The sequence below is a fragment of the Xenopus tropicalis genome, chromosome 2 (assembly GCF_000004195.4).
Source record: "Xenopus tropicalis strain Nigerian chromosome 2, UCB_Xtro_10.0, whole genome shotgun sequence".
Classification (NCBI taxonomy): Eukaryota; Metazoa; Chordata; class Amphibia; order Anura; family Pipidae; genus Xenopus; species Xenopus tropicalis.
The window spans coordinates 140,742,249-140,751,589 of NC_030678.2; the positions used below are offsets into that span (position 1 = coordinate 140,742,249).

Below are 9,341 nucleotides of genomic sequence, written 5' to 3' on the forward strand. Positions count from 1 at the left end.
TATTAATGTCCCTGCAGGATTATTGACACTCAAAGGGTAATTCATTTGTTTAGTTGAAGGCAATCTGCATTTAGTCAGAACCAGCTCATACAACTTGACTGAATCTGGAACTGTTCAGTTCCCTCCAGTGGTCGTCTCTGTGCAAGATGGAGGCACCCATAAAAAATAAAAATATATAAAACATGGAGATATAAAATGGAAACTTTGCATTTCATAACGTAATCACATTTATGGGGTAAATAACAATTGACAGACAATTAGTACATAATAGATCCTCCTTAAATGCTGTTTATAAGAGCTGGAACTAATAAAACTAAAAGGATTGTTGCAAATTAAGACAATATATAGAATATTTAGGTATTATATGGAGTTGACTGTTTCTTTTATGCTGTTTAGCTTTGCCAATCCATGTTCCAGCACACGGGGCAGTTCTTCCAGTGGCAGCTTGCTTTCCTATCAGAAGATGAATGTGGATAATGGTAAGACATCGCCCAGCATTTTGCTTCAGGGATAGGAAGAATTTGTTAGGTCTGGTGAGCAAAGAAATATATAACCATAATATATCATTTCCCATTATCCCTTTTTTAAAGTTAAAATGTAAAATATATTATGTAATGTTCAAAGCAGTTTTTTAACTCCTAACTGCTCATGATGCCTGACTTGATTTTTTATTGAGGTGCCACAGTATATTAGTTGTGTCTGTGGTACCTTAATAAACCCCACAAATAATAACTCATGCATTAGCTGGTGATTTCTACCCTATCTACCTTTAATTTTCTCTTCAACACGTATTCTTTGATTCTACAGAAGAAGGTCAAATTAAGTTGCTCAAAGGCTTATTTTACTGCAGCCTCAATCCTATTATTTAAAGGAGAAGTAAAGGCTTAATCACTGGGGGGATGCCAAATCTTAGGCACCCACCCCCAGTGATTGTAATCGCTTACCTGATACCCCTGGCTGGTGGTCCTGTTAGGAGAAAACTGCACCAGCCTGGGGTATATGCGAATGAGGGTTTCTCTTGCTTCTGTTTTTTTTCTTGAGAATCCCTGAAAACTGCACTGGCCCAGAGTACTCGTTTACTTCTGACACTGAGGAAAAGCAATTTAATGGGAGTCTGTATACTGGGTAACTCGGGGTATACCCGTAAATGGCAGAACCAAGCTGGGAAGCCATGATAACATGAATGCAAGGTTTTAATGAAGACAAAATAGCAGAACAGCAACTGGTGCAAGTTGAAAATATGAACAAATATACAGGCCAGTGACAGGAACAATCGGCAGTCAAAAATGTAGATCAGTAATCAGGCCAGTAGTCGGGACAGGCAGCTGACGGAACAAAACTGAACGGAACAAAACTGGGAAATTTACAAGAACAGAGCTAGGAGGGGCACATGAGTACAGGAACAAGACAGGAAACAAAGAACAAGGCAAGGACTCAGGAACTGGGAACCAGATGGGGGTCTCAGGAACAGGAAAACACGAATCGCAAGAGGGCAAGATCTAGGCTAGAAAGCTTAATGACCAAGCAAGGACAATGGCCAGTGGCAGGCTTATAAAGGGTCTTAATTAAATTATAAGTTACACATTGGGCTAATAAGGTGGGCAGAGGAGGAGGTAGAACGATCAGGACCAGCCATAAGAGCCTCCAGGGGTTCAGTTGGTAAGTACACAGTCTCAGAAATACATGCACAGTGCACATTGCAAAATCCATTGCTCTCCTATATAAATTGATTTCCTTATTAAGGGGATACAGTGACAATGGTAGAAATGTGACTGTTATTTGGTTCATTTACATTTATAAAACTGATGTTTGTTATATTCATACCCACAGGAAATGCTACAGATATCAATGATAACAGGTAAGAAGCACTAATAATGTTTTCTACTTTTTGACTTCATTCCAAAGGTGACAAAGATTACAAATACAATGAAAATGCATTCTTCTGTCACTAAGTATATTTCCCATCATAATGCTCCTTCTTTATATCAAACCTTGAACAGCGTTACCCTTGCTTACTCTACAATAAATCACAGCCTCTTTGTAATGCCAACTGCATTTGAATGTTAACCAAAGACTCTAAAGCAGTTGTACCCAGCACTGAAAATGGAGCACTATTTAAACTTAATCAGGATATGACACAGCGCATCAATAGAAAGATATCTTTCTGTTACTGATACTGAGGTATTGTTTTGTGCTATCAATACGAAATGTAACGGATCATTTTAAACGCCAAGTGCAGCAAGCAATGTGAAATTTTGAGCCCAAACTGTGTTTTTTCCCGTTATTCAGCATTTTTTCACATAATTCCAGTGTCCTTACACCACCAGGGGGAGTTGTCCCTGATGCGATTGTAGCTGATGTATCAAAATTAACTTGCACTTCAATGTTAATTAAACACGCTTTCACTGAAGTCCAGTTGGCGTTATTTCTGGTGTCTGGCGAGAGAGTGCTTTGTGTGGCTGATTCATTAGATACAAGCATGCTGCGCCTGTTGATACAGTGCACTAAGGGAATTCTGGAGCTACCGCCTGGCCTAGAGGTGGCAATAGCTAAAGGGATTTTCTGCGTCAATAGGTGCAACTGTGCTTGATACGGAACAGGAAGCATGAAGGACTGAGAGGCACAAAGGCAACTATACAGAGGTGCAAGGAGCACATTTTAACTTTTAATGAATGGGGATTTATGGGCAACTAACTGGCGGGAAATTTGTGGGACTCCAACTGCGCTTGTGGTCTTAATTGACCCCTATAGTTTCTTTTTTACCCTTCAGTAAATCTAAAAAAAAAAAAAAATCTTTCTGGTGAGCTGGTGTGAACTCTAGTTTAATAAATACACAACATACAACCCTTTTAACGATTTATAGAGATGTGTGCAAAATTGTCCTCTTCACTTTCCTTGAAAAATCAATGACAGCCAGGAAAGTGTTAATATGAAAAGTGGTGTGAATCACTCTGGAATTCCCTGTTGGATATTTAATAAGTCTATCCTGTACAGCTAATATAACAGTATTTCATATAACAGGAAATGTTTTTAAAAATACTATATAATGTAGGATTATTTTGTCACCAATATGGATCCAAAGGACTGTTAATTATAGAGAAAAAAAAATTCTTTTTAAAAATGAGAAGTATTTGCTTAAAATTGAGTCTATAGGAGATGGCCTTCTTGTAATTCAGAGCTTTCTGGATAATGGGTTTTCGGATAAACCCATTTTTGCTTTGAAGTTGTTGCATTATTTCAAAACAATGTTTCTATTTTCACTACAGAAGCGATTTGCCATGTGGCTGTGAAGCTGAGGATCAGTCCAAGTTGTTCCCTCTTCATCAGGAGACAGCAGCCAGCTAATAACGCAGTCATATAAATTCTCATATCATGTGCACTTTCAGGTAATACCTACTTTATAACCCATTTAAATGGTCTGGTCAGTTCACATGTATAGTCATTATTTATGGAATATTGAAGGAAAAGATTTCCTCACTGCTGTCAATATTGCTTTACAGATGGCTAAATGCGGGAAAATATTAGGAGTTATTTGTGAAGCTGAACACAGTGTGCAATCTGCCATTTTTTTGCACTATGCACATTATAATCTTCTGTGTGCACACCACTTAGGAGCTCAGAGACCTGCGGTTCCCCCCATGAATACAGTGCTGGTTGTGTTGTATTGGGGAGGAGCAGGTGGAGTAATTAAGATGTGCATGTTAGTGAGCAGCATGCAGCAAGGATAAGGCTAATGCCAGACGAGGCGTAGGGCAGATATTTTCAGCAAGCGGAAAAACACTTGCCAAAAATTCCGCCCTACACCTCCTACTTGTGCCTGCACCCGAATGAATGAGATACACTCGGGTGCAGGCACATGTAGCTGATATACGCATAAAAACGCGAGACTTTGCATTATCTCGCATTTTCATGCGTATATTGGCTACATGTGCCTGCACCCGAGCGTATCTCATTCATTCGGGTGCAGGCACATGTAGGAGGCGTAGGGCGAAATTTTCAGCAAGCGCTTTTCCGCTTGCCGAAAATATCCACACTACGCCTTGTGTGGCATTAGCCTTAGGTTTGGCTGGGCTTCCTGAAGCTGTGCTTGCGCAGTTTACCCCAGGGCACAAGTGCATACTAATGAGCACTAAGGGGCATGCTCTTGTGATATAGCACTTGCCCAAGGGGTAATGTAAATGTCCCCTGGCTTAGCCACTTCTGACCAACCTGTCAGCTTTGTGGCCCATGTATGTTGGCAAAACCATAACCCCACTGACCATATAGCTCCCCTGTTGAAATCTACATCAGGCCCTGGATGCTGTCCTCTCTGAGTAGGTCAACATAAAGAAAAATCTTCAGCACACCACTTACATACATGTTCTCAGAGGGTGCTTAACTTCCACGGCCGCTCCCAAGCCTTTTCTCCATGTAGCTTTGCAAAGGGAAAGAAGCACACCAGTTGTGTCGGCAATGCCTTTAAATCATTTATTTGCAGAAATGAGCAAAACAGCACAAGCTTTCGGGGGTGACCCCTTCCTCAGGTGCAAGGAAGGGGTCACCCCCGAAAGCTTGTGCTGTTTTGCTCATTTCTGCAAATAAATGATTTAAAGGCATTGCCGACACAACTGGTGTGCTTCTTTCCCTTTGCAAAGCTCTCTGAGTAGGTCTTCATAGGCCTTTCATGCTCAACTCAAAAATCCCATCCTTTGATAAACTTGTCAAATGAGCCGTGGAAACCACGACTACCATGGCTACCTCATGGCTTAAAATATAACTTAAAATATAATTTTAGCCTTTAAATATGCAAAGATAATAAATGGTGACCCTAAAATGTTAAAAAGCAAAAGCTGTTACAGCTGTAGGGCAGAAATAGTGTTTGTAGCTAATACTACTGCTTTGCAGTCAGATAACCATGCCAAGTCATGTTGAGGTTCTCTTTTCTCCTGCCAGTCACATTTACCATTTTGTTAGTTCTCACTGGTCATCCTGTATGCAAAAGCACTAATAATAACTTAACATCTATCTGCTTCCTCTTTCCTTCTTTTTACTTCCAGTTTCCAAAGGGGCTGAAGCTTGTACCCAGCATGCTGCAAGTTAGCTTTTTGTGGCCTCTGCTGCCAACTATTACCTTCCCTGTATAACTCGCTCAGTGTCTTTCTACTGTGCTCTGTTTATGTACTGTATACTAACAGCTGCTAATGTTTATTCTATACCTTTGTAATGCACTTGATTATGTATCCACTTGTGTTTTAACCTCTATCCTATCAAAGTTATTTATGATATATCTGTCAAATCCCACACCTTGTATCACTGACATGGGGGCTAGTGATGTATCACCATAAAGATGGGATAATGAGGGAAATCAAAATAAAGAAATGATGATATTTCAATGCAGTGTTTGTGACATTATATTGGCATTTGTAAGTTTGAAGCCGAAATTTCTTACAGAGGGGAAAATCACAGGGCGGATATGTGTATGTGTGTTTATAGCGTAAGTTCTTTAACAATAAGAACTGCTGTATATATTTAATTTGGATAAAATAAAAAAAATAATTTAAAGAGCAGCACTGCTACACAGAGAGAAGCTTCCCATCACATTACTGTAAATGCAATACAAAGCAGCCGTAAGTAAAGACAGGGTATATTTTTCCCACCGTGGCAACCTGTAGCTTCCCTTTACACAGTAGATATTTATACTCTAGTGTGGATCTATACAAAGGTAGGTAGATAGGTAGACTAATACAAAAGAAACAAACAGAGAAGCATGCATGATATGTACATATATAATTCTCTTGCCTAGAGTCACTGATATTGTGTTGTTTTTTGTTAAATGCAGCTCTTTTTTTAATTAATATGAATGATTCAAAATCAGTCATTCAGCTGGAATTGCCATTTATAAGTTGCAAGTTAACTCTTTGTACAATGACGCTAATTTCACTGAATATATTCAAATACTGCTCTCGCTCAGTGAAATCTCTGAAAATATAATACAAAGCATATCTAGCCATGTAAGACCGAAAATATCACAGAGCTAGGGTGGCTGCGAGGGAGAAGTCTAAATGTTGCAGGGAAAACACAATCACTGTTTAGTATAATGATATCTGCAATAGTCACTGAAATGCTAATGTAAGAAAATCTTCTATTTATGGCAAAATGGGAACAATAAAGATTCTTTTCATTTTATTAATCCCTGTGTGTGCATGTATCTATATACAGTATCTGGAAAACTAATTGTGATAAATTCTAACTTTATTGAGAGCCCATTCAGAGAGATCTACTTTATTTATGTAATGGTGGCCATACCCTGGCCCATAATATGTGATTTCCAACCATGCTGCCTACAGGCCCAAACAGACAGATCCAATACCTCTCTATTGTTCTGCTCATTTGGGCCAACAACCTGAATGATTAGACATTGCACAAGGCTTACTGAGTACCGGACAGAAAAGGCCAATTTGGAAGAGTTTGCTCTTAATGCACATGCATTTGTGAATACATACCATACACAGTTTATCACCACCAGTTACTCATTACAAGCCATTAATAGGACAGTATACTCCCAATTTCAACATTGGTTCAATGAATAGGGCTTTTAATTAACATAATTTTTGCATATTAGGAAATAAATGCTATTTTTGTGCATTTATGCTCTAAACGGGTCAATAAATGAAACTAAAGTGACATTTAACTTCCTGATCCCAAAACCAGCAGAAGGCATCGGATCAGTGTTTCTCCATCGGCATAAATACTATTACCTTAGAGTAAATATTAGCCAGTGCACAATCACATAGAGAACATAGGCAATTTGAACAGCAGTGTAAAACACAGTGTAGTACAGTACAGTGCTCATCTGATCTACCAGCTGTTTTGTACACATGCAGCAACTACAATATTTTACCATTCTGTGCATACTTAGGGACTGGAATTAAAAAATAGCAAGATTCATATATTTTTGTGTTTCAAGTGTTGATACTCAAGAATACTGACCATTCTGTGCCCTATCAAAGGTTGTACACCTGAAAAGCCAGTCCTGGACTATTGAAACTATACAGTGCAACACTCTATAGTTTAGGGTGATATGACCTACCAGGATTCCTTGGTATAAGATTCTGACACAGAGTGGTGTAGTTCCACACAATGCTTTGCTGCTGATAACTTCTATTTAGATGAGATGCATATAGGAACTGTTTAATGCAGGAACATGAAGCTTGAGAGAGAGAGAGAGAGAGAGAGAGAGAGAGAGATCACGCACACTCTCACAGGAACAGGAAACTATAGTTCAGGAAGCAACTCAGAACCAATAAGCAATCACTTACATCAAAACTGGAAATGACATTCTAACATATTGCAAGTGAATTCTGGGAACTGCAGTATTCTATATATAACATACCAAATATATAATAGAAGATGCACCTCCTCCTCCCTAGCTGTAGTGAGCCGATCTCAAATCCAGCATATATTCCTTACTCCACCTATTGCGGGATTTTGTTACAAGCACTTGGATGTAGTTCCACCTTGTTGACAAACAAATCATTAAGGTTGAGGAGACTGCCTCATACAGACACAAATAAACAAAAGGAAGTCAGGGAATGAATTCCAAACTCCTAAAAAAAATCCCATTTACATGGGTTTATCCGATAGGCTAAAGCTCACCCACTGGGTTTTAAAGCAGAAGCCAGGATAATAGCTGATCAGATTCCCAACTACAGACCGGTTTCGCCTTTCTTAACTCTTAAATGGAACAGTTGTAAGACACTGTAGGAATCTTAGATTGCGGCAATGCTGTAAGTCGCTGCCCAGTAAGGAAATATCCTGGTGTTAATGGCTGGGAACCCTGAGCATCACTGTGAGTAAAGGAAAAGTAACACTAAAATTTTTTAAGTAAAAAATCTATTCTACCCTGCCCCAATAATTGCCCTATCCTGTAAACCACTTAGTATTTTGAATGCTTTATTAGCAAATACCTGCTAAAACTTGGCTTCCGGTCAATTGAAATAAGGCTATACAGCGAAGGAAGGAGCATCATCCACTATGCGATGATCAATTGATCAAGCCTAGCCTTCTTTCTGTATAGGAAGGAGTCAGGCTAGGCTTGATCAATTGATCGTCACATTGTGGATACTGCTCCTGCATCGCCGTATTGCCTTTTTAATTGACCGGAAGCCCAGTTTAATAAGGTATTTTCTAATAAAGCATTCAAAATACTAAGTGGTTTGCAGGATAGGGCAATTATTGGGGCAGGGTAGAATAGATTTGTTTAACCTTCCACCTAAACACGAGTCCATCTTTGTCAATAAATGGATTTAAGTCTCTTATTTTGGAGGCAAACTCCTTCCAGTGTTAAGATAGAGGACTTCATCACACACTATCAGATGAACATAAAAGGCCCGGGCCTGGGGTGGCACGATTTTAGGGGCAGCATGCCACCCACCCACATTTGATGTTTCATTTCATTTGAGCACTGAGGAAATAGGCAAACAGGAGACTTCTTTAAATTTGCATGCTAACTCCTCAGTGCTCTGGGACCTGATGGGAAGTGTAACCGAGATACAGCATGCACAAGTGGCACTGGTGGGGAGAAAAGGAGCAACTGCGCATGCGTACAAGGGGGGGGGGGGGAGGCGAAAAAAGGTGGCTGGCCCCGAGGTGCATCAGTGGCTGGGAGCAACCAGATGCACCCATATCATATGTTAAGTTAGGAGCAACCAGATTCATGCTTACTAAATGTAAAGCCAGAAGCAACCAGATGCACGCTTACTAAATGTAAAGCCAGAAGCAACCAGATGCACGCTTACTAAATGTAATGCCAGAAGCAACCAGATGCACGCTTACTAAATGTAAAGCTAGAAGCAACCAGATGGACACTTACTACATGTAAAGCTAGGAGCAACCAGATGGACACTTACTACATGTAAAGCTAGGAGCAACCAGATGGACACTTACTAAATGTAAAGCTAGGAGCAACCAGATGTTTAGGAGACACCTAAACACATTCCCTGAATGTAAATAAAGAAGTCACCTAGAGCACAGCTGACAAATTCTGTGAGCCAGAAACAACCTTAAGCTCTAATACCAAATCCTGTTCAAAGTCATAAACAAGCTGAAGCACAGTCATCTAATACTGTAGATGACTCAAAACAACCTGAAATTCTATTGGTAAATAGTACGGAAAGTCAGAGATAATCGTAAAGAAACTTAAAGGAGACATATCCTATAAAAATTATGAATGTGCCAATGAATTATACCCCTCTAGATATAGAAGGATTGTGCTTAAAAAAGTTGTGTTTCTGACTGATTTATTGAGAAATTCGCCCAAAACCCCACTAGCCCCGCCCATCTGTGCCACTTCCTGCTGGCTG

At 39.7% G+C, this 9,341-nt stretch overlaps 1 protein-coding gene across 4 annotated transcripts in view; it reads left to right on the forward strand.

The window, feature by feature from the left end:
- Positions 1-6,169, forward strand: part of kif5a (kinesin family member 5A) — a 74,802-nt gene extending 68,633 nt beyond the window's left edge. For 3 of the 4 annotated variants that reach the window (XM_031895597.1, XM_031895598.1, XM_012956286.3), the window contains 4 exons: positions 397-479; positions 1,831-1,858; positions 3,267-3,386; positions 5,037-6,169. In XM_031895597.1, coding sequence (XP_031751457.1) covers positions 397-479; positions 1,831-1,858; positions 3,267-3,345 — 190 coding nt within the window. In that variant the 3' untranslated portion in view covers positions 3,346-3,386; positions 5,037-6,169. 4 annotated transcript variants of the gene reach the window in all.
- Positions 6,170-9,341: the final 3,172 nt, after the last annotated feature.